The sequence below is a fragment of the Solea senegalensis genome, linkage group LG15, assembly GCF_019176455.1.
Source record: "Solea senegalensis isolate Sse05_10M linkage group LG15, IFAPA_SoseM_1, whole genome shotgun sequence".
Classification (NCBI taxonomy): Eukaryota; Metazoa; Chordata; class Actinopteri; order Pleuronectiformes; family Soleidae; genus Solea; species Solea senegalensis.
The window spans coordinates 4,159,450-4,183,946 of record NC_058035.1 but is presented as its reverse complement, the minus strand read 5'-3'; the positions used below and the strand labels follow the sequence as shown (position 1 = coordinate 4,183,946).

The window sequence follows — 24,497 nt, the reverse complement described above, 5'->3', positions numbered from 1 at the left end:
TCATACAGTATCTACTATATGTGTCAGGCTTCTATCACACATTTTTCATACCCATTCAAAAGCTGCTGTCACAGCCTTCAGAAGCAATATGGGGTTAGGTGTCTTGCCCAAAGACACGTCATCATGTAGATTAGCGGAGGCGGGAATCGAACCCTCAACCTTCAAGCTGACCAGTGCTGCTGTCACCTAGTATGAATTTACACCCATCCCTATACACTACTACATCTGCTAACACAGCACTAGATCTGATATAGAAGTTCATTTCATTTTAAAGATGAAAAGAAACAGCATTAAAAAAAAGCAGATTTGCTTTAATTTTGTGATTGCTGATTTAACAGATGTTGCAACTTGCAAAATTCCATTTGCAATTTGCAAATATGTACAGTATTAATCCTCCATTGTTGCTACATTTGTGAGTAAAAAGCCACAAACTCTTGGACTGGAGTCATCCTCCCACTGCTCCACTTCCCTCCTACACTTGCTCCAAGATGGCATGACAGGGTTTCAATTTAGATAATCTCCTTTCTATACTCCTCCACCCATTTTTGAGGCTCGCTCCCTCTCAGGCAGTCAGTCTTCCCCTATCTAATCTAAAGCAATTCTCTATTTAACTCCAATTCCTGGGCTTTCCTGCCTCATCCCCTCTGTTCTACTGTCTCTGGCAGGGATCAAACCTCCCATCTCTTGCTTTTCTCATTCCCTTCATTTTCCCAGCTGATGGAGTCTGTAATTCCCGACCACAGTCGTGAACGAATCTGCTGAGCTGGATACATGACGTTTGTTTAGAAGCATATTTCTCCCATTACCGCTAATTTCTTTTCCTCCCAAACTCGGTCCGATGTGATCCAAGAGCATCACAGGCAGATCATCCCCTACAAAGACGTTTCTATACAACGAGAGTAAAGGGAAGGGATAGAGCGAGAAGAAAAAGAGAGAGACAATGGAAGACAAAAAGTGGAAAAGAAAATCCACCGAAGAGTAAAGAGCAGGCTCTGCCTTCTGCCTCCACAGAAGTCATTATACTGTCACCGAGCAGAAACACTTACATCCATAGGAAGATCATTTTATAAACAGGCAGACTATAGAGTAGTGGGATGACACATTTTTATAAAACCACAGGGTTATGTTATGGCAATTATCCTTAACTATTTCAACGTTTCCTTTTGACAAACCATATTTTTGTGATACTAAATTCAGTCATAAAATAAACTCAACCAGCAACGTTCTGAGGAACAGAATCTAGTCAAAAATGTGTCATCAACAAAAGATCCTGCTGCATAGCTGCTGAATTCATCCAAAATAAACTCAAAATGTGAAAACAGGTTGATTTAAAGTTCTAAGGTTTCTACAAACTGCAACACTTCACCTCACTGGGTAGATGTTTCCTCAAAAAATATTTCTTCTGCATTAGTATTTTGTGTACACAGTCAGAATTTTGCAGAGTGAAAGTGCAGAGACAATGTCTTGAGCATATATTTATGATAAAAATCCAATGCTCTTAACAATTCATGAGGTTATGTGGGACACACCGAGTCTCCAGCCCAGATTGAGGCCAAAGTTTGACCCTCATAATGTCGAGATGCAACATCGGGTCCAAAGTTGACTGACAGCTGTCATCGCCCACTTCCCCTCCCCCCCCACCCTGCAGCAACATAGCAATTTTAATCCCTCACTCAGCGTAACAACAGCCTGTAACTACGACATACACCCACGTTAATACATAATCTGCCATCTCCACAACTAATATCCTGTAACCCTCTACCCTCCCCATCATCCCGCTAGTTCCCGAGCATGGAAGAAAATCACAGCTTGTGTGTCACGAAGGACAAAAATGACCTGAGCAGACATCCGTCTTTGGTCAGAGTCCTCGGACGAGAGCCAGTACACTCTGCAGAGTCCCACAGTGTCACATATACGGTGACTGCACCAATGAAACAGATGGAGAGTGAGTGGAGAGTACTAGTTAAACACAAAAGGTAGACGGGGGCATATTTGGGGAAATAACTTAGCTGCAACTCACTGCTGAGATTAATCAATTGTCTAAGCCAGGTAGTCAGTGTAACTGGAGTATTACAAACTGATGACTGTAGCGAGATTTTTAAGAAATGCAAAATGCTTCACTGCCAGTGTTAGAAATATAAATTGCTGACCTGAGCAAATATGAAAATAAATGTTTAACTGTGCGGCTGAATCACATTTTCTTGGGTCTAATAAAGCCTCCCAAGCAAAGCCTCCCAAGCAAAGCCTCCTAATTTATCCAGCATGAAAAGAAGTGTATTAACATGATTTATTAATACTTTTTTTTCTTTTTGACGCATGAGCTCAGCCATTTTGTAAAAGAGGGGCACCTAATGTATAAATTTGCCGTGTTTTCTAACAATGGATGGACCCCTTAACCGGAGGCAAATCTGCCTACGATTAACACAAAAAAACTCATGTTGCCTAGCAACATACAATTTAGGAATATGCTTTCAGTGCAGCTTTGTGGCAGTGTCCATTAACAGATGAAATTACAAAAGCCACAAATGTCAGCTACATGCAAATGAGGTCCACTCTGCTGACTGTGTCTGTGTGTGTATGTGTGTATACTAGCAATGTGACGAACGGTGGGGTCCAAAAGTCTGACGCATACTTTCCCATTTCTCAGTGAATAACGGCACACATGAAGAAATCCTAAGCATGTGCGTGTGTCCCAGTTGTGCTATGAACAGCTATTTCTAACAGCTAACCAATGTGAAAGTGATTGATTTGGCTTCCCTTGGGCTTAAAAACCAGTTATAATATTTGTTCCCAGGATGCACTGGTTTCCATTTAGGTCCATTTCAACCTGCAGGCTCTATTAAAGTAAGTTAGTCTCATAGTAAAACAGGAGGCAGCCTCCAACTATCTGTGGATTAGTGCATCAGTGGGAATGGAGGATTAAACACCCCTGTCTCTCTCTATCATGTCATTACAATCTGCACAGAGAAAATGACAACAATCACACATCGGCACAATAATGCAGTTTTATCCGTCCAGTGATGCTGCTAGTAAGCCTCTGGTTAGCAAGTCCTAATGGGATGAAATCAGCTCATACATGCCAAGAAATGGGTGAGAAAGATATTGGAGATCTAGATTTAATCTAACATCTTTTATTTGGCTGGATTATACCTAAATAATCCACTTAATTAGCAAAAATCCAAAGGCAAATGTGTTTAACAGAAATTAAAGCAATCAATCTATTCAGCTGTACAAACTAAACATAAACAACACCTTTGGCAAACTGAGCGCTTCCATACACCAGTTGACATGTAAAGACTACGGCTACAACATGTAGAGGCTACGTCCGCATGACATTTTCTTTTAAAAATACAAATGTGTGAAAATGCTGCTGGCTATGAAAAACCCACGTGCGCCTCCTGATTGGTCGTTATTAGTAGCCACAACTCAGCTCTAAGCTGTGAGTAAAAAGCTAAAATGCTTTTCATAAATGGTGTCCCAGATTAAAATGAAAATTAGGCATGAGCGGTCAAAATCACTGGATCTGATATCGGACAGATACAAACGTAAAATCCAATACAAACCACAAAGATGTGTCACTATGCATAGACTGTGAAAGTGTAAATAAAAATGAGTAATAGCATTTTAGTCAGGAATCATGTTGTGGGCTGCTCTTTATGGGAGAAAACTATTTGTGACACAGTTGGAGAATTATGTCTTTGAAATAGTTTAGTTCTGCAACAAATGTGTTGTTAACAGCTTGATGCTTGAAAAGGTCTAAAATGACTGATATTGTAGTACCAGCAGATAGTCATAAAAGACACGAAAAATTATTATTTTGCCATCCCTAATGAAAATGTACAGTGGCAGGATGGATGTGACATATGAGGAAACCAGAAAGCGGTTATTCCATAGAGATCAGTGGTCAAAATTGGCAGCAGCAGGACTGAAGGAAGTCTGTGTAGTTCATGTGGCTTTACTAATGTTCCCTCATTATCAAACTGCCCTAAGACACCCTGTATGTACAAGACCAGCACGTTTGGGAAGTAGTTGAAGAGCTGCTATGCTGCTATGCTTTCTTGGCTCTGATCAAGTTTAACTCCAGGTACACCGTGTATCACGATGGCTTACACGACTGCAAACAGTTTCTGGCTTTTCCCATTATGGAATTCTTACTAAATGAACTGTTCACACATAAATGTAGTGACTGTCACATTAAGACCGCGCACAGATGTTCAGATTTAAAAAGGTATCAGAAGAGGGTGCTGACAGCTGTTCCTTCCAAATCCTCTGTATCGCGCCTCATCGCTGAACTTGTAGTGTTGTATTTAATGGGGTGATATGTGATTCTGTCAAAAGGACTGCACTAGATTAATGGAAATACGTTACACATAACACTGACAGCAGTTTCGGGGAAAAGCATTGAGATTTTGCTCTGCTGATTTAGATAATCTGAATAAACACATGACTGAGAAAACAAATGACAGAACTGCCCAGAAAGATAAAATGCTCTGGAAATACCATCATCGTGTGACTTTCTTGAGGTCAAACACCATCGCACATTACTCAACACCCTCAGCTAAATACCGTACATCCCACATTACTGTTTTACTACAATACTGATATGACTATTGATGATTCACCTCAATGAAGGATAAAATCATTGTGATGAATCACTTCCCTGTTTTTCTTTCCAGAGAAATGCCTGCAACTACCAGTTCACAGGCTGTTGCTGTCAATATACTGAATGACTCTTAGGAATATCCATCATGATAAGGTCTCAAACAAAGCAGCAACTCTGCCTTGTGGATCTATTAAAAACAATGAGGAAAGGCAAATGCCATCCAAAAAGATAGACCTCTTACACAAATAGATTTTCTTATCTATCAAAAACACATGACAGAGCCAAAATAAAGCGAGACCAAAATGATGGAGAAATGGAAACAAACAGCAGTTGATGAGGGTGGTAAAGGGAGAAAGAAGGAATTTTTACTTATATCTGGAGATGCCATAGTGGACACGATGACTGGTGGACCCGTGCGTCGACTTAGCTTCTGGTTTGCAACCAGGGCACCTTGGCCTTGAACTTGTACTCCCACAGGGATGAGGGCGTTGTCTGATGCAGGTCCCCCACCCTTACGCATCAGTTGAGGACTAGGGTGAGGGCTGTGCATTGGTGATAATGGCAGTAAGTTCCTGTCCCTCTTCATCAGCTCCATGGGCACTGTGTAATTGGTAGAATATGCTTTGGGTACCTGCTGTGGAGGTTGTGGTAAAGCTGGCATGGACACAGGCATCTGCTGTGGCATGGAGTGGAAAGACCCTGGTATGGCAGGCATTGACCCAGTCATATGCTGTGGCATTATAGATATACCCTGCACAGGCATCCCTGGCATTGTCATCCCAGAAGAATAGGCTGACATGGGTCTGGACTGAACGGGCATGATGGCTCCCGAATATGGACCTGGCGAGCGAGGAGGCTGGCCTGGGTAGCCTCCAGATGCTTCCATCAGGTGCTGAGAGGGGGCACTGCTGGGCCTCCTACCCATTACTTCACCCATTCTGGGAGAGATGGTCTGCATGGCCCCAGGTGTTGGTGGGGGCAGCATTTGAGGATCCATGGTCAAAGACTGTGGAGGGTGTGATGGATGTTGATGGTGCTGCTGCTGGTGGTGGTAGATGTCAGAGCGATGGCTGAAGCTACTAGAGCGACCTCGCATGGGTGTTTGAGGTTGGGTGGTCGCCTCAGGTGGTCGCTTATAGTTCTGGACCAAGCGAGACAGTACACGAGCCTGCCCTAGGTTGGGGGCGACAACGCGGACATCATTTTCTTCCATAACAGCCAGCATGCTAGCGGAGTCAAATCCCTGCTGAATAACAGAGGATATGGTGCTCTCAGAGAGGCCCTCATTTCGCAGTAGGGCGAGGAACTCGGGGTCAACTGTTTTCTTGGGGTCCACTGGCAAAGGCGTCTGTGGGGCTGTGGGGGGAGGTGCAGGAAGAGGAGCAGGTAGTGGAGCAGCTGAGGGATGTGGAGCAGAAGCCAGAACAGTCTCTACATGAACAGGTGTAGCTGAGGCAACTGGTGCAGTTTGCACTGGGAGAGGGGGAGCAGGGAGTGGAGCTGTCATAGGCATGTTAGGGTCAGACATGGGCATGATGGGTGGAGGTGGCAGAGACTGTTGTTGCAGATGCTGCTGCAACTGTTCCTGGTGTAACTGCTGTTGCTGAAGCTGCTGTATCTGCTGTTGCTGTACCTGCTGCTGTTGTATTTGTTGTTGTTGAAGTTGCTGCTGCTGCAACTGTTGTTGCTGGAGTTGCTGTTGTAACTGATGCTGCTGCTGTATTTGCTGTTGCTGTTGAACAATGTGGGGTGAGGCTGTCTCATGCCTCATAATCATACCCTGACTTGCAGGATCAACAACTAGACAGGTAGCAGACTGCTGCTGAGGATCCAGTGTGCATCCATTAACATCACTATAAACTGTTTGACCGGTCATCGGTGGAGGTTCAGTGGCATACCGAGGAGACATATGTTCCATACCATAGCGAGCAGGAGATGGATCTCGGGAGGGTAGACGCTGTTGGCCATCTGGCATCGTCTTGGCAGCAGTTACAGCACCAGCTTCCCTATAAACCCGATTCAACTCATGAGCTGTTGGGGGAGGGGGAGGAGGTGGTAAAGGCGATGAAGGGGCTTGAGGTCCTGCTCTCCCTCCCTGACCTTGATCCCAGGCAGCACGAGTCCCAGGTGCTATCCCAAAATGAGAGCCTGACCTACTAAGTGGATGTGGGTGAGGTGGCGGAGGTTGGTGTTCCGGCCGGTAAAAGCCCTCAGGTGCTCGAGGAGTCATGGCTGGGTCATGGGAATAGTAATCCTGATGTGGAATAGAACCTCTGTGAGCCATCAGTGCTCGTTCGTAGTGGTTTAGATCCGGCACAGAGCCCTTCCTCAGCCCCCGTGGGTCTTGTCGCTCTGTGTAAACCTGTCCGTAAGGAGACTCTTGGTAGGTGTACAGATCACGTTTCAAATCCAGGTCAGGGGGACGCACCCCTGGTGGAGGCTCGTACCACGCAACTCCCTCTCCGTATGACAGAGAGCTCCGCCGGCCTGTTACTCTCCCCTGCTGCTCGTAGACACTTTCAGCCTTGTCCCACTGACCCTCATTCCCCCCTAATGTGTCCCAACTGTGGGAGCGACCAAGACTCAGCTGTTTGTTAGTGACGAGCATTGGCAAAAAAAAAAAGAGAAAGCTGCAAAATGTTAACAAAGGAAGAACAGCCCAAAGATGAAAACAGGAAAAATTTCTTCTAAAAGTATGTTTTCACTCAGTACTGTAGCATTACAGAACAAGAACACACAGATGTAGGAGGTGAATGAGCAGAAAAGAAGCTGTAACAGTGTCAACCACTTCACCTGATATCAGGTTGTAATATTGTAAGTCCGTGCTATCAGGTGTCACTGGCAGGCAGTCCTTGAATAATTAATCTCTGGTCATGTCGCGTTGTAGTGCACGACGAAAAAGGACACCACATACAAACACATCGCACTAAGCTACAAAAACACAGGACAACTCTGAGTTAGAACGGCTACTCCATGGGTATGTAACAGGACGCATGGCTGAGATGGTCAAATGTTCATTGGAAAAAGAAAAAAAAGAAAAAAAATGAAAAGAGGGGATAGGTTGGTTTATAGATTGGGATGGGCAGGGACTACTACTAATCCAATGGGGTTTATCTCTCTCTTCTCCTGGACATTTTACTTTGCTCTTCCAATTGCTCTGAGGGATTACATCTAAATAAAGCCTGTTTTAATTCCATTTCCCACTGTGACGTCATATGAACCAGAAACATGCATCTGCTGATGGGCATGACGACAAAGATGGTAACAATGATGCTTCCAACCCTAAAATAAATAAATTACCTCACCGTGGGACTGCAGTGTCACATACCTGAGGTTGTGGATGATGTGCAATCTTCAACAGGTCTCAAGTTTTTAGTTTGCAAGTTTCACAGCAGATGCAGGGAGGGGAGGCCAGGCAACGTGCACAGCGTCAGTGAATACAAATGAAATACACTTCCCTCAGCTAAGTCCCATGCCCTGTCAGTAAACATCAAATCCACTCTGATTGGACACTAATCCTCCAGGCCCCCATGCTTGCAGCAAAGCCACAACACAACTGCTGCCCAACTCACTCTGAAATGTCCTTGATGTCTCTGTGGTGCTCACTGTCAATGCCTCCATTTGAGATCACACACACACCATGAAGTCTGTATGTTAACTGTCCAATTCCTCTGACAATGAAGTGCAGAGTTTATAACCATATTAACCTGCAGTGTTTGTCAAAATTCACCCTCCCAGTGACTTCACATTGAATATGAATCCAATTTTCTTCCTGCCTCTGGTTGAGTATGAAGATAAATTTCAACATTTGCTTTGTTTGGCCGTTCATATAACAGCATAAAACACAAACCATATGCATGTTGCCGTGAACAAAACACAGCACCTTCCCCCTCTTTTCCTAAAGCTCCTCTGATCTCTTCCACTTAAGAGACTCTGTAATCTGGATTTGCCAGTTTGCGGAAAAAAGTAAAACACCGGGGGGGTGTGGTTTGTGCATCTGTGTGTGTGTGTGTGTGAGTGAGAGAGAGAGAGGGGGAGGTTTTCCTTTTTGTAACCAAAGTTAATCCAATGCACCTACAACCTTTGCCTCACTATGCTTGAACTGCAACACAGCAGGACGCCTCATTCCACTGCATCCATATATATGTCTTTATTTAACCTTTTTTTCTCCACTATAAAGCCACAATCAATTGGACAACTGCATTAACAACTAATTAAATTTGCAAACAACAGGCACAAAATGGTACAAAGAGCAAAGGCTGCAATAATTATGTGTACGTTTATCAAATAATTAAAAGGAACCGCAGCTAACAGTGGCTACTTTCTTTATTGTACCTTGAAAGCCCTTTAAAGGCCCAGTCAGTCTAATTGTGAGACAAACAAAGGACTCTTTCGCTCAGGGAACTCTGGTGGCCTATTCATTCCAGAAAGGATGTAAACACTCTTTTTTTACAGCTCTCTTGACTGAAAAGTACACTTTTGCTTCTAAAAGATGGTGGCTTAAGATAGCAAGCAAGGCCCTTGCATAAAGTACATATAAATGACTTATTCTACAAAAAACATACTAGTTTTTATTTAAAAGCAATCATACACTAATACAAATATTATGCATATATATATATATATATATATATATATATATATATATATATATATATATATATATATATATATATATAATTTAAAAAAATTAAAATTGCATATAAAGGCTTGGCCATGCGCGTGCACAGTACATTAAAATATAATGAAAGGTGTACATTTGTCTGTGAGGCAGTGAGGGAATACCTCGCCGAGTGAACTTCCTGCACTCTTGTGTTCACTGTGGCTGAACATCGATCCCTTTCTGCAGAGCATCTGTTTATTAATGCATGAAAACAGAGGCAAGGTGAGGAAGTGTCCATTTCCGTCCAAAATTTAATCTCAAATCTAATCCTACAGGGGTGGGGTGGGGTGGGGTGGGGCGTGATACAGAATTTAGAGTGGGAGAACAGAGCAGTGAAAGATTCCTGAACGTCGCACGGAGAGAATGTGCACACACATCTGTCGTCAACACTAACATGTTGTTTAATTACTGTTGTGTGATTAGAGGTCAGAGAGGGAGCACAGGCTGACGACAGCGACTACGCTTGAGAACCATGGTTCTCAAACTGTGTTACGTGTACCACCAGTGGTACGCAAGCTTCCTCTGGTGGAATATCAGAAATACTTTTCTACTGTATGTACCAGGGTATGTAATTAAAGAATAATAATTAGAGTCACCTTATCTCTCACCATACCAGTGTGTGAAGTATATGTGAAGAAGAGGAGGAGGATGATGATGAGAGACCTTTTTACACCACTGTACTTTTAACGTTAATGGTGATAATAGTGTTACTTCAAGAGCTCAACATTTTCTCAGGTGGTACTTGATATAAAAAAAAAGTTTAGATGGTAAGGTTAAAAGAATATTACTCAGCCTGATGTTAAAAAGGAAATTAAACTGGGAAGGAGAAGAGGCAAGAGCGAGCTGTTACAGAGATCCAGAACAGATTATAAAGATGAATTATTTAAAGCCATTTTGTTTTTATTTAAGAGTCAAGGTCTTTAATCTCCCACAGGCACAACATCTACTTGAAACCTGGGCTTAATTGTAAGAAAAAAGTGTTACCTCACACTTGACAGTTACTTAGTGATGTATTCACAGAGACAATGAAATAAAAAAAAGGAGCAGCGTTTGTGTACATCCGTGGAGATAAGTGCTATATTCGGCTCTCAATGTTCTCACACTGTGTGCAATGCTAAAATATTGGGGGATAAATATCACAAGTTACACACACTGCAGCTTAAAAGGCTATAAAATAGCTGCTCAGATTTGGAAGAACACGTCGACACATCCACGTCAGTGCAGTGCCGTATACAACGTGATCTCCTGGCTTCTTTCACCAACCTTATCCACCCCTCTCATTACTTCCTCGCGCTTGTCTCTCATGAGACGCTGTGTCTTAGTATAGCAGAGCAGGGCAAGGCAAGGCAGAGCAGACATCCCCATAGAGTCAAACCTCAAACAGAGAGATGAGGGCAGAGGTGTGTATTCAGGGTTTTTTGTGGATTTAATCCTGACAGGAAAGTACATGGTAAGAGTTCTGTTTGTCTCAAACTAAACAATGTTTGACTTTTGAAATTCTACTGTTTCTCCATTTGTCATACTTGCCAGACTGTGCACACACATCCCCCCAGATTCACTTTAACAGAGGGATTTAGGAATTACGCCGCAAGATTTTTGAACAAATATAATACCACCACGGCAGAAAAGACTTCAAATAAGACTCGATTGAGTAGAATTTTCAAACGACTCAAAACAAACAGAAACCTCGACCATTTTGTGAGGATTCAATTATGCAGATTTTTTCACTGCAAATAGATTTCACTTTACTGAAAGCTTGTGTTTCAACACTATCAGGTATTGACTGAACAATACTGACTTTTCTGAGCACTGCCTTGTGCCACTGTTGCCAACCTGGCAACCACAACCTCACACTCACTGACAACATGGTTGCCTTTAGGGACATATGAAATCAAAGTCTGCTTAAGTCCACAGTATCTTAAGATTAAGTTGACTGCTTTATCTTGCCTTTTAAAAGTTTATAAACCTCTCACTGTGCTGCACCAAACTCCATTGTAAAAATCATTAGTTTTAGCTCAGAGAGACAGGGTAGCTGCTGGTCTACAGCTGACTCATTTGGTAAGTTTGTGCCATTTGCATAAATCCAATGAGAGGATTTCAAACACACAAAGTAACGAGTTTACATATTTGAACTAAGCAATGGAGGCAGCAGCTGATCAACAACTCCTGTGTGCCTTAAAATGTTAATCAAAGATTTTCTCTCTGAACTTTGTTGCAGAAGTGTCAATAGTTAAGTTTCCAGGGCAAAAAACGGCAGCTTAAGCATCACAGGACAATAATTATTAGATTATTAATTGATTACTAAATAACTAAAACAAGCATTTTTCAGATTTTTCTTACATATTTCCTGGTTTCGTTGCTCCATATGACAAATAACTCAATAAAATTGAATAACTTTGGTTTGTGAACAAAACAAGACACTCAAGAACATCATCATTTACCAAGTTCGGTAGATTTTTCAACATTTTCTGATGTTTTTTTATGAACCAAACAAGTACCTGATAGATCATGTTGTTTTGATAATAAGTCTACACCTCATACAAGGACACTTGTCACAGCTTGAACTATCCCTTTAATGTGTTTTTACAGCACAGACAACTTCTTACAGTATTAAATAAACTGAATCAAGATGCAGGTAGCAATAGTTTACAGTTCAAATGTCACAAGTGTCTACTAAACACTCCCTGATTCCACATTAATGTTAAAATAGGTGTGTGTGCGTGGGTGCCAAAAACAATATGTTTGCATATTAGAATCAGAAGGTTCTCATGCAAACACACCCATTTGGAATTTTGTTGTCACTCAACACTCATCCCTCTATCTGTCCACCCAACCATTCATGTAATCACGCACACACACTAGGCTTAAAGGATCCCAGATCCCGGATCACCACTCGGACTCCTGAACCCGTTCTGCTAGTCTGACTTCTGACGTGCGGCAGAGACAGCAGCAACCATGGCGCTTTTCATGGACGTCGCCTTTCATTCAAACGTGTACAAACCACCGCTAAAGCCTTGGCCTTGGTCTGCCGTGCATGCATACATGAATACAGAATCGCACACCAACTCTAAGTGAATACGCTGCACCGCAACAGAAATAAAAACAAGTGTCTTCTATAGTGTGACATGTCACGTACCCACGGCATGATTTGAATGTTAAACACACATTGACTTATGCATGAGCGTGGGGCAGGAGGCAGTAACTGAAAATGGGATTACACTGCCAGTGCCGTTGTAGCGGATAATGTTGCTGGATGAATTGCAATGCAAAACTGACAAGACATTATTTACACGCCTGCCGTGTATGAGATTCATGAGGAATTATTTGTCTCTACTTCCTCCTCCACAGAGCAACGAAATATACTGTAAAATGGGGGTTGGCGACAATGAAATGACGCATCTTTAAAGATAATTTGAATACGTTTACAGGTGCAGCAGTAAAGGGGCCTTTTGAAATGTTTGCGTTTCTTTTTAATTAACGGCTTCTAATGATTCAGTTACACTAGAAAAAAAAATGCTTTGACCATCACTAGTTTTGTTGCGTATAAACACCACAGCAGTTTTGTTGCAGCCGTGCTATGACGACCCCGCCGATGTTGAGGAGGTACAATAGTAATGCAAAACCACGTGCCTGATACCGAGTAGAGTAGGGCTAGAAACTGTATAATGGAAAAGTGTGCAGATTTGTGCAGACCCAGCAGCCGTAAATTCTTAACAGTTGTTTTTGTTATTAATTATCGGGAGAAAATCCCTTATGCCATTGACAAAACATGTGAGCAAGGCCTGCCACTAGCCACTAGCAACTGTACTTCCCCTCCCCCCCATTGTGCTAATAAGCATGCACCAAAAAGCCCAAAATTTCTCCCCAATTTCCTCCAGGTCAGCTAAGTTATGATGAGATCCCTTTACCTATAATCCATCTCCTCTGGATGCCTTTCTTCAACCCACCTCCCTCCCTCCCTCCCTCCCAGACCCATCTTTTTCTGCAGTCTCCAGGCTCCATCCAGAAAAAAAAAGCCACAGGTCATTAAAATACTTAGCGTTGTAGCTGCAGAGTTCATTTTGAAAGGAGATATTTTCCAGGAACTCATTTTCCGACGTTCAACAACCGCTAAGCCACATGCCAGCTCAAACAATTGAGCGAATGCAGACACTGGGACTTAAGAGGAGGGGAAAAAACTCTATCAAGAGAATTTTATTCAACGGACACCAGTCTCACTCTATTTAATAACACCGTAAACACACCATGCCGTAATTCTGATGATCCAGTTCTCCGTGGCCTCTCCCTGCTGCTACACAAAGCTTATAAAAAGGGTGGTGGGTTTTGGTGAGGAGCCTGGAACAAGCCTGGGGGGGTTTGTATCTGATGACCTAATACCAGAGCTGGATGCCAGTGGTGGTGGTGGTGGTTTGAGAGCAGAGAGGTGGGTGCTCCACCCCCCATCATCATAACCCCTTAGGGGGAGGATGACATCAGAACACCCCCCCTTTTCCTCGCCCTCCTCAGCCTCCCCCGCTTCTCCTCTCCATTTAATCTAAAGCATTCTGTTATTCCTAAATCTCTCAGTGTTTATTGTGCTTGTAGCCTCAGTGTGTTTACTCACACGATGTTTTAAATGTCGTACACGCCATGCATTATCAGGCACTAACGTGTTTGCTTAACTGTCAACTTGGAAAGCAACGGCATGACAAAATTCCACTACCCCCACCTTGTGGTGTTTGCGTCCAAGCACAGATCAGAACTTGTAAAAATCAACATTCAGGGACACGCCGTCACCGCGACCTAGTTCACGCCGCGGCTCCGCTCGCATCTCCTATCTCTGCCCGGATCAGTCAGCGCGCTCTGACTAAACGGTGATGGCACCGACTTGCACTGCTGCCCGAGCCAATGCATGCTGGGTACACAGATGGAGCGGACAGAAGGAGGCAGAGTGACAGAGACAGAGAGTGAGAGAGTGAGAGGGTGAGAGAAAAAGGGTGAACGTGAGGAGGAGTGTGGCAACTGATGCTCACAGCAGATGTTTTCCACCGCTCCCTTATTGCAGCTACACTCCACTTGGCACTTCATCAGAAACCACAACAGAAATAACAGTTGCAAGATATAGATTTCAAAGATGGCATGCACATGAAACTATTCTGTTTCGGCTTAATAGCGAAATGAAAAAGGAGTTGTTTCTATTAATTCTACATCGAAAAAATAGAAGTCCTTGTGGGGAACAATTTTGTTGATGAATGAGTGGATTTACCGATTCTGAAATGTTCTGTTTTTACATAACATGATGGCCATCACTTTTCATCCAAAGTTACGGATGGACTTTCAAAGGAATAGCTCTCAATGTAATACATTCATTTTAGGGCTGCAACTAATGATTCTTCTCTCAATTCATCATTTATTAAACCTAGAAATGATGATAATGTTCTCGAATGTCTTGTTTTGTCCACAAACCAAAATGAATCGGTTTTAATGATTTCTTTGTAATATGGAGCAAAGAAACCAGAAAATATTCACATTTAAGATGCTACAAAATCAGAAAGCTTGTTTTATTTATTGCAAAAAACACTCAAACCAATTAACTGATGATCAATATAGTTGACAATGAATATAGTAATCGAATAATAATCAATTAATTGAATGATTGCTGTTGTTTTTTTTAAAAAAAAACAAACAAACTAACAGATACACTTTCATTAAACAGCAAGCATTTGGATTAATTTAAGTTATGTATCAAAGTAACACAGATATATTAATGTGACCATTAGGGCTGCATCATTGAAACACCAACTATTTTGTTTCTTTTCCTCAGATCTTTCAGCTTCTTAAATGTGAATATTTTCTTCTTTCTTTGCTCCAAAAATCAAAGAAATCATGAAAACTAAAATAATAATAATAACAATAATAATTATAATAATTTTGGTTTGTGGACAAAACAAGACATTTGAGAACATCATTATTTCAAGTTATGGGAAAGTTTTTTTTAACATTTTATGAACCAAACTAATCAATTAGTCGAGAAAATAATCGGCACATAAATCGATTAAGAAAATAATCCATTAATTGATTAACAATCAATAGCTGTAGCCCTTGTCAAAACATCAAACCCTCACATTAGATTAGATATTCATTCATCAATGAAAATGTCACACAGCAAATTCTGTATATTCCATAAAAGCAGATTTTATGTTAAACTTGTTCTCCGCTAACATCGTCTGCCCAAATCTGCATGTTTTACTGACCTCACCTCAAGAAAAATCCTGATTAGATTATCTTTCAAAAGTCAAAAGTAATATATCAAGGAAAAAGCAAAAGAATTCTGTGCTTCCAGCACTGTGATGATGTGCTTTCCCCCTTTTGATATTTGTAAGAAGAAAACAGGGTGTCACCTTCAGCTCTAACTGGGATCAGCATGTTTCTGACAAATTGTTGTGAAACATTGTTGTGAAACATAACAAATGGACAAGATTGGAAGCCCCAGTTTTGACCTTGTGTGTCTAATTTGGAAAAAAACTATCACCAAAATGCAACATGAAAACAGAGGACACTGAATCACATCAGAAACACCCACCGTTCCGGTCAAATCTGCATTCCAGCACTGTGACTTGTTCCTATCAGGAGCTTTACTGACCCATCCTGAAGTGGGTTGAGGCCACAGTGGCTCCGTTTGCCATTCATCACAACGAGTAAAGATGTAATCAATGCACGCCGCTGTGAAACAATTATTGGATTGATACAGTTATCCTCGGAGGATAAATGGAGATTAGACAGACTTGACTCGCTGTCTCGCAGAGTGCAACCCCAGCGCTGGCAACACAAATCACAATCACTCCATAACGCTCTTGTTTTTGTCAATACACATAATTCCAACTTTGATTTCTATTTCACGCCTCGGTCCCAGCTTTCTGTTTATAGAAAATAGTGGGTGGCTTTGTCGCAATGGTGCAGAACACGCCACCATGCCTCTGGTTTTGAAATACCCCTTTTTTTTTTAATGGTTGAAGAGATTTAACACTGCCGTGAAAACGGCGTGATTCACCGACCTCTGATCTTTTAACGTCAATGTGAATCACCCTCCTCGAAATTTGTTTTTAAGAACAGCCGTGGTGACTAACTGAACAAGAGGGAGAATGACTTTATTGTTAATAGGCAGAGGAGACATGGACACATGGCTTTGAATGCCTGTGGAACAAAATGGTGCTAATCAGAAAATATTGTTTTATGATGTTGCCTCCTTAGAGAATACCAACGAAGAGAGAGTTTCCATGTGAGCAGGGTTGGCGGTTTGGAGAGGCTTGAGATGCCACATGTGGCTCTCATTCCGAGGGTGGAATTGGACAAATCACTGCTTCACTGAGGAATCTATTATATTTTCTTTCTCAGGGGCAGAGGTACGAACACATTACCAGTCATTTCAGACATAATTCTTATCGGGACATTGGTGCAGCAGCTGGTGCAGGAGCTTCTCTGCCCTTTGTGCACTTTATTAGGTACACATCGTCAACTGATGACAAATACACGAAATGGACAAAGGTATTTGGCCATACCTGTCAGGTATTGAATTCAGGTGTTTCAATCAGGCTTTGGGCTAGCACCCTTATCTCCAAAGAAGGACAGTCTTGACGCTTCAGCATACCAAGACATTTTGGACAATGCTATGTTTCCAACTTTGTGGCAACAGTTTTAAGGAAGGCCTTTTTCTGTTCCTAATGACACAAATAAAAGACTATGAAGAAATGGTTTGACAAGTTTGGTGTGGAAGAACTTGGCTGGCCTTCACAGAGCCCTGACCAATGAATGGGCACAAATATCACACAGAATGAATGGGCACAAATTCCCATAGAAACAATTCTGTATATGTATTTGACTACATTACAGTCATTACAGTCACTGTTGGTGTCATGGTCAGGCACGTAAATCACATGACAGCAACTCAATGCATTTAGTGATACACACATGGTCAAGACAACCTGTTAAAGTTCAACTCAAGCATCAGAATGAAGAAGAAAGGTGACTCAAGCCGTGTTTCCATCATGATACAGTTTGGTTTGGTAGAGTACAGTACACGTTTCGACTGAGAACAGTACCTTTACTTGGTGGGGGGCTGTGCCCAATTGCCACATAGCATGACATTGTACCGGTGTGACGTCAATGAGCTACAGCATTGCGCACAACACAACAGACAACAAAGGAGGGCATCCAGCAGCTCTTTGTTTCCTGCTCAGTTTGTGGCTGCTTTTCTGTCGGGTTGAGTCTAACCATACCATTTCAATCTGGTACCTGAAAGAAAGGGTCCAAAAGAAAGGAACGGTTGGGGCCAGTTACTTTGGTACTATTCCTAATAGTACCAAACCAAACAATTCCATTCGGTGGAAACGTGGCTTTTGAATGCAACATGGATACTGATTCCAGAGAGGCTGGTCTGAGCATGTCAGAAACTGCTGATCTACTAGGATTCCAATGGACAATCATCAGAGAATATCCCGTGAGCAGCAGATTTCTGGGAGGAAAAACTCTTGTAGATGCCAAAGATCAGAGGAGAACGACCAAGGTAGGTAATGCTGAATCACCCAACACACTACTTTATCAGGTGTCTTGTGGTTGGTTGAGTGTGGTACATTCAGGGAAGGGTGGAAGGGAATAAGGGAGATTTGTGCAAAAACATAAAAGGAGATTATCATTATTTGCATAAACTGTGGTTAAAGGGCCATGTCTGTTCTGCAGTTCTCCAATTCTCTGCCTCATAAAAGCAGGTGTAATGCAGGTAGAGATATTTGATGGGAAAGAGAGCGGCGCCAGTCGCCCAAAGGACTAAATCACATACTCTGTCCTACTTTTTTCTTGCCGGTATCATTTTCAGGACTCTGCATTAACACATATTCATTTGGACAACCTGAATTAAATATCCTAACCACAACCAGTCAATGGCTAACCCTAACTTAAACCAAATCACAAGTCAAATCATACCACCAGATTTGATAAGTTCCTCAGAAATGAAGTTCTGCCTCATTAGGACCAGGTTTAGGTACTGACAAATCTGTGTTTCTGTAAAATCTTACTGAAACTGATCTAGATGGGTCTTGTATGAAACGCCACCACTGACATTTTCAAGAACTTCTCCGACCAAGCCCTGCAGCTCCACATTTCTGAAAGCATCCGTGAGAGAATAATGAGAATCCAGCAGGAAGATCTCTGGAAAAAGTCAAACAATAGAGTGGACGGGCATCCTGCCTTCTACTGTAAGTGCTCGACCAGGTGCTTTCCCTCACCTGATTGTTCCAGACATTTCAGCTAAACACACACTTTTTCTCTCCTCGACAAACCTTTGCGGCAGAAGTTTGGAGCCTCAGTTGGTCCCTCCTGACAAACTCAAACACACTTGGAGAGACTCTTTGCTTTTTATGACTACACCATCACTTCCAAATGGACAAAAAAGAAAAGAAAGAAAGACAAGAAGTAAAAAGAGAGTGTCTCACCCTCACAGATCCTGTCCAGCCGCTGGCGTTTGACTTTATGTTTGTCGACCAGAGCCATCCTGTCACAGCCTGAAATGCTCTCTCCTCTCTTGATTTTCTATCCACCTCTGCTTCTCAGTGTCCAGTCGTGTGGACGGTAGGTAGCAGATGTTTTATACCTAAAATTCAAGAAAGCAGTGATAAAGTCAGACGGTGTTTTAATGCATTTTCAGCGAAAATTCCACAACTATACAACACTCTCCATCACCATTTCCTGAATTTATGCTACTAATTATAACAAACTGTTTATATATTATGTTTCAACGATTGATAATGAGTCAGGAAGAAACATTAGACACAAACACTGCAAAACAAAGTTCACACTTACTACTACATATGTAAAGAGTGACATGGATATGGTACATATACCGAGGTGTATTATACACAAATTAAATTAGGTAACTTGTTTAAAGCTTGCGGTTTGTTTAATATAATAAAACAAATAAAAAGAACAAACAGAAACCAGATAAGTATGGTTTAAAACTTCCATATAGACAGAACATAACGAAAACTATGAGACATTAAACATTAGAAGGTGAAAAGTCGATATTCATTTCTCTAAAGGGTTTTAAAGGGTTTACATTACTGTATATTGTGATAATAAGTATTAAATTATTATTGCCCAGCCTTAATTTTAAGTGTTTTCATATTTTATATATATTATAGACACACAAATGTTTAAGGTGCCTTAAACAAATCTACTTTAGATGTAGACCAAGTAATGGGTTGGGTCAATTAATAGGGATTTTTTGCCATTTATTTTTTTCATCCAAAAGTATATTGTTTATATCTAACCCTTTTTGTGATCATCTGTTTCATATATTTAAAATTCTTTCTTTGCATATTATCTTTAGTTTTTGGCATTGCAGAGAAAATGTAAAATAAATTTGATTGACGGACAATTAGTGTTGTTAAATAACCGCTAACTGAAGTTAAGCATATTATCTTTTGGATTATTTGTGATTATTAAATATGTTTAAACAGATGGAGGAAAAAAGAAAATAAAAAGCTTGAATTGACATCGGTTTGTATCAGTCAATTGATGGTTAGTCATGTTTATTGTTTATTTATTTGAGTCAAATTGCTTCATAGAAACAAAATGTTTAGAAAAATGTGACATCTGAACACACAAAATATATCAAAGGGAAAGTAAAAATCAAGACATTTAAACCAGCGACACACAATCAGACAGCATCACGACTAAAGGCAAGAATGAGAAGATGAGAATTCAGTTTGAAGTCAAACATGCAGAGGCCACTCTCCACTAGAGGGAGCCCCGTTTGAAAGAGAGACATGTAATGTGAGAGTGAGTAAATAGTGTCATTTATGTTCAGTCACTGATCGTCCTCTAAAGAACGATCATCTAACTGGTGAAGCCTGAACAGATGTGGCAGCTGTTTTTTTGGGGGGGGCGGGAGGTTACACACACACATACGCTGACACACACAAAGATGCACATGATGACAAGCAGCGATGTGGACCTGAGCACGGTCACAGTCTGAGGGCAGCGAGTCACTCAGAGGAATGTGGGTCAGTTTGTCAGCAGAGGTGAGGCTGTTGTATCAGCAGAATGAAGACATGAGGGAGGGAAGACGCTTGTTAATGGGAGGGAGGGAGAGGAAAGTACCAGAATGTCATCTAACAGGATGAGTCCAGTGTGACAGCCGTCCTCTGCCTACATCTTTCTCGGGCTGCACTCGCACATTTATAACCCGACCGCTGTTTCTTTCCGTCCATATATCGCCCTCTGGGCTCAATCCTGGAGTGCTGCACTTTGAGAATGGCTCTCGCTTGACTATTTATATGATGATATATTGATATTTGCCCTGCAACTGCAATTATAACCATTATGTTCTGCTGGGGATGGAGGGCAGGCTGAGCAGCAGTATGGCTTAATGATGAATTGATGCATTGCATCTGTATTTTGACAGCTGTTCCCAGCTGTGGGGGTGGGAGGGGCAGCCCTGTTAAGTGGATTTAAAAAGAAACAACATTGCAGGTGCTACATTCTTGATTCCTCCTGCATTTAACACACTTTGCTTTGAACACTGTGGGGTTGTTGTTTTTTGAAACACAAAACATTGTGGATCGCTTCACTGCAGCTTGCTTTCCTCCTCCACAAGATTTGCTCTCCTTGCCAAGGAGCTGAAGATCCACATGTGGGAGTCAGAGGAGAAGTAATTGAGCAAGAGTGGGTCCAGGAAACAAGTCGGTCAGAGGCGGGGGAGAGAGAGAGGGAGAGAGTCACACCACCTTGGCTATGAATAGACGGGAGGAGACATGCTGTGACTGCTGCCAAGCGGCAACAGCATGGGTCATGAGTGCATCTGGCCGTTTAGTCATTATAAAGTTTCACGATATTGATCTCACTTCATTGACATTTGCCTCACTGGACAAACAACAGCACAGGCACAGGTGCCTTGAACACCGTAAGAGAATGAAATCATACAATTAGGGGTTGGGAATCACAGGTTACGTCACAATACAGGACACACGGTCCACGATACCAATAATATCACGATACAACGATTTTGTGATATTCAATATATTGTAAGGCAATCGTATAGCAATACATCGCGATATCTGTCTCACTGAAGAAAACAAAACGTTAATGTGAAAAGTCAAAAGTGCTGGATTTCTCTGTTTAATCACAACAACATAAGTCTATGTATTGATGGAGCATCCCTTAATGTAGCTTTTTCCACCATTGTCATTTTTCAGCCAGGTAACTTCCACCCAAGTTTCCCTCATTCATCAAAGCAGCGCCACCGTGAGGAGATATCTAGTAGTGACGTGTGACGAGGGAAACTGTTCACTTAAAGGCGCTTTAATTTGTTAATTAAGCTCTACTGGTGTTTGACAAGTTTGTGGGACACAGGTAAATCCCAACAAAATAACACATTTAAACTGAGACAGCAATGGATCATCAACTCCCATGTGCTGTGATGTCAAAATGCTGATTTTTCTCTATGGAATTTGGTGTGAGCAGTTTAGATAAGGACACAGACTTCAGTGTCGAGTCAGAAAAGGCTGCTCAACAACAACAACAACTTTGATCTCTCTCTGCCAAAGGAGTGTCGGGGAGGAAGTGCGCTTGCCCTGCAGCTCTGAGCACCGTCGCTGCTGGACTGTTACTTAACTGCTGTGCTGTTATATAACTTGACAATAAGGGGACTGACCTGAGAGGATATATACAGTATGTGCTCAAGGCTTGAGGAGAGAAACTAGAGGAGAAACAAACACACAAATCATTAACCCTGAACCGTTTTGTTTGTGGACAAAGCAAGACGTTTGAAAACATCATCATTTCGAGTTTTATGAAACACCAATCAATGTATTTTCTCAATTCTTTCATTAATGGAGAAAATAATAATCTACAGAATAATCAATTGTTGTTAGCTGCAGCATTTATTCAAAAAAGCTTCTTTATTGTGTCTCATACAGACACATATGGAAGTAGAAAAAACAGTATCAGAATGCAACAAAGAAAGGAATAACCGCATTGCTGCAACCATTGCATCACTCACATCACAAGAGTTATGAATTCACACACTGCCTCTCCATCGACACCCTGTACATCCAGACATTTCACAAACAGAAAAGAGCCAGCCTCTCTCTATCTTAGCTCTCTATATATTGCTTTCCTTTCACTTGCACTCATTAATATCTAGTACATAGTACATAAAAGAGACAAAAAGAGGGACAAGCCACTTAAAGAGAAAAGTCTTTCTCCTATACTGAGGTCATGTGTCCGATGAGTCCTCTCACCGGATTAACAAACCTGTGGGTTTGGCTCCGGGTGACGTTTTGATGACCGCTAAAAGCACCTTCGTTTTGTCAATCACCCATTCACATGGCACATTCACACAGCTATTTTCAACTGTGTATCAATCACACACTGCCAGCACAGACACCGGGAGCAATCTGGGGTGAAGTGTCTTCAAGGACACATTGGACTCATCAAACTAAAGGAGCCGGGGATAAAACTGCCAACCTTTTGGTTTGAAAACGATCAATCTGCTGAGCCACAGCTGCCCCTAAAAGGCACACAGTGAAGTGAAGTTACAGCTGTGACTTTCACGTTTCATTGACATATCAGGTGTTGATGTTTAATAAGCAATGTCTTTCTTTTTTATATCACCAACTGAGCTTCTACTCCTTGTCATCAGTAAATGAGAATAATATGACATTAGATTATCAAAGATTATCAGGAATTACTGTACTATTTTCCTTCTCCTCAAAGGATCGCATTTTTGAGGTCCTAAACATTGGTGAAAACAAACAAAAAAATCAATTGGGAAAATGGCCACAACTCAACAGGAAGTTGGCCATTTTGAATTTGGTGTCCATCTTGGCGATTTGCATGTTTCTTAAATGAATGAACTCATCTCTTTAACAGTTGTTTTTCCCAACTTGTCTAGAGAAAGAAAAGATGGAAAAACAACTGCTCAGTAGCAGGTGGGCGATATACGCTAAATATTATAGCACAACATTTTCATCATGATGCACGCAAGATGAACGCAAGAAATCGTGATATCTTGTAGACTTTCAAAGCAAAAGTGCTTGTTTTTATATGGAACGATGTAAACTTCACAATAAGAGCATATTTATGACGCAAAGTAAATCTACTAACATCAAAAACAGATAGAAATAGATCTAAATGAAGAACATAACGTGAACAACTGTAACTAAAATATTACACAAGTTTATACATACACACTAATATGTTATATAAAAAATGTCTCTCTTGACTATTTATTAGAAGCTATGTACTGAGCAGCAGCCAGTAAGCATAGCTTAGCGTGAAGACTGAGAACCGCTAACGTGTTTTGTTTAAAACAACAATATCTGCCATGTTTAATTAGTCTTAGTTTAACTGCACAAACAGGATCTAACAACTATAAAGGTGAAGTTCAGTGGCACCAAGAAGAACAGATTGGACAGATTTCAGTTTCCAGTTTCTTTGTTGAGCTAAGCTAACAGCGCCTTTAAATGCACCATATGGACCTGACACTTGCATTGATCTTCTCATCTAACTACTCTTGGAAATAAAATGAATAATACCCATTAAAGTTGACTTTTTCCCTTCCGCAGTTGATGAATGTGGCTTAGAAAGCAGAACAAATTTTAAAGTGACGCTACATTGATGGGACACTGGCTGCATAAAAATCTCATTAGTGCAAAACATCATTGGACAGGGTGGTGGGATTTTACCGTCACCATTTTAAGGAAGAATTGTGTAGCAGCTACCTTAAGTGACTGCTTAAGAGTGTGTGATTTATGTCTCTGAAAGTGCCAGATAGCAGAAAAAGAAGCAGCAGAGATGAGAAGGTGGTTAAGGTTTCTCTTCTCTCATTAATCTGATAGTTGGGGCTCTGAGGGCCACGTAAAGCTGCCACTCAGGCTGCTGATTTACGGCGTACTCCTCCCTGACAGGCTTTCTTCCTGCAGCCCTCCTCCTCGTACAAACGCACCAGTTACTGACAATTACATCTCCCCTCTTTCTACCTCTCCATCATCATCACATGCTCGGTGTCTGTCAGGGCGTCTGTGCTTTCCCATGTTTCTTTTCACCTCCTTTTGCGTGTCCTGTCAGCTGCTGGCAGACGGCGTCCTTTTCACTGCCCATTTCTCCTTTACATCGCCTTTTCTCTTAAACCACTCTCCCCATCCCATCCCATCCTTCCTCTCTTCCTCCTCCTCTCATGTTGTCATCTTCAACATC

General features: G+C 41.6%; 1 protein-coding gene across 5 annotated transcripts in view; it reads right to left on the bottom strand.

Annotated features, from left to right (window-relative positions):
* Window positions 1–24,497, bottom strand: part of ctbp2a (C-terminal binding protein 2a) — a 75,227-nt gene that overhangs the window by 31,489 nt on the left and 19,241 nt on the right. For 2 of the 5 annotated variants that reach the window (XM_044045545.1, XM_044045546.1), the window contains one exon: window positions 18,734–18,891. In XM_044045545.1, the coding sequence (XP_043901480.1) occupies window positions 18,734–18,791 (58 nt within the window). In that variant the 5' untranslated portion in view covers window positions 18,792–18,891. Of the gene's footprint in view, window positions 1–4,972; window positions 7,663–18,733; window positions 18,892–24,497 lie in introns of those variants that run through there. The other 3 variants (XM_044045544.1, XM_044045543.1, XM_044045542.1) reach the window with 3 other exon arrangements.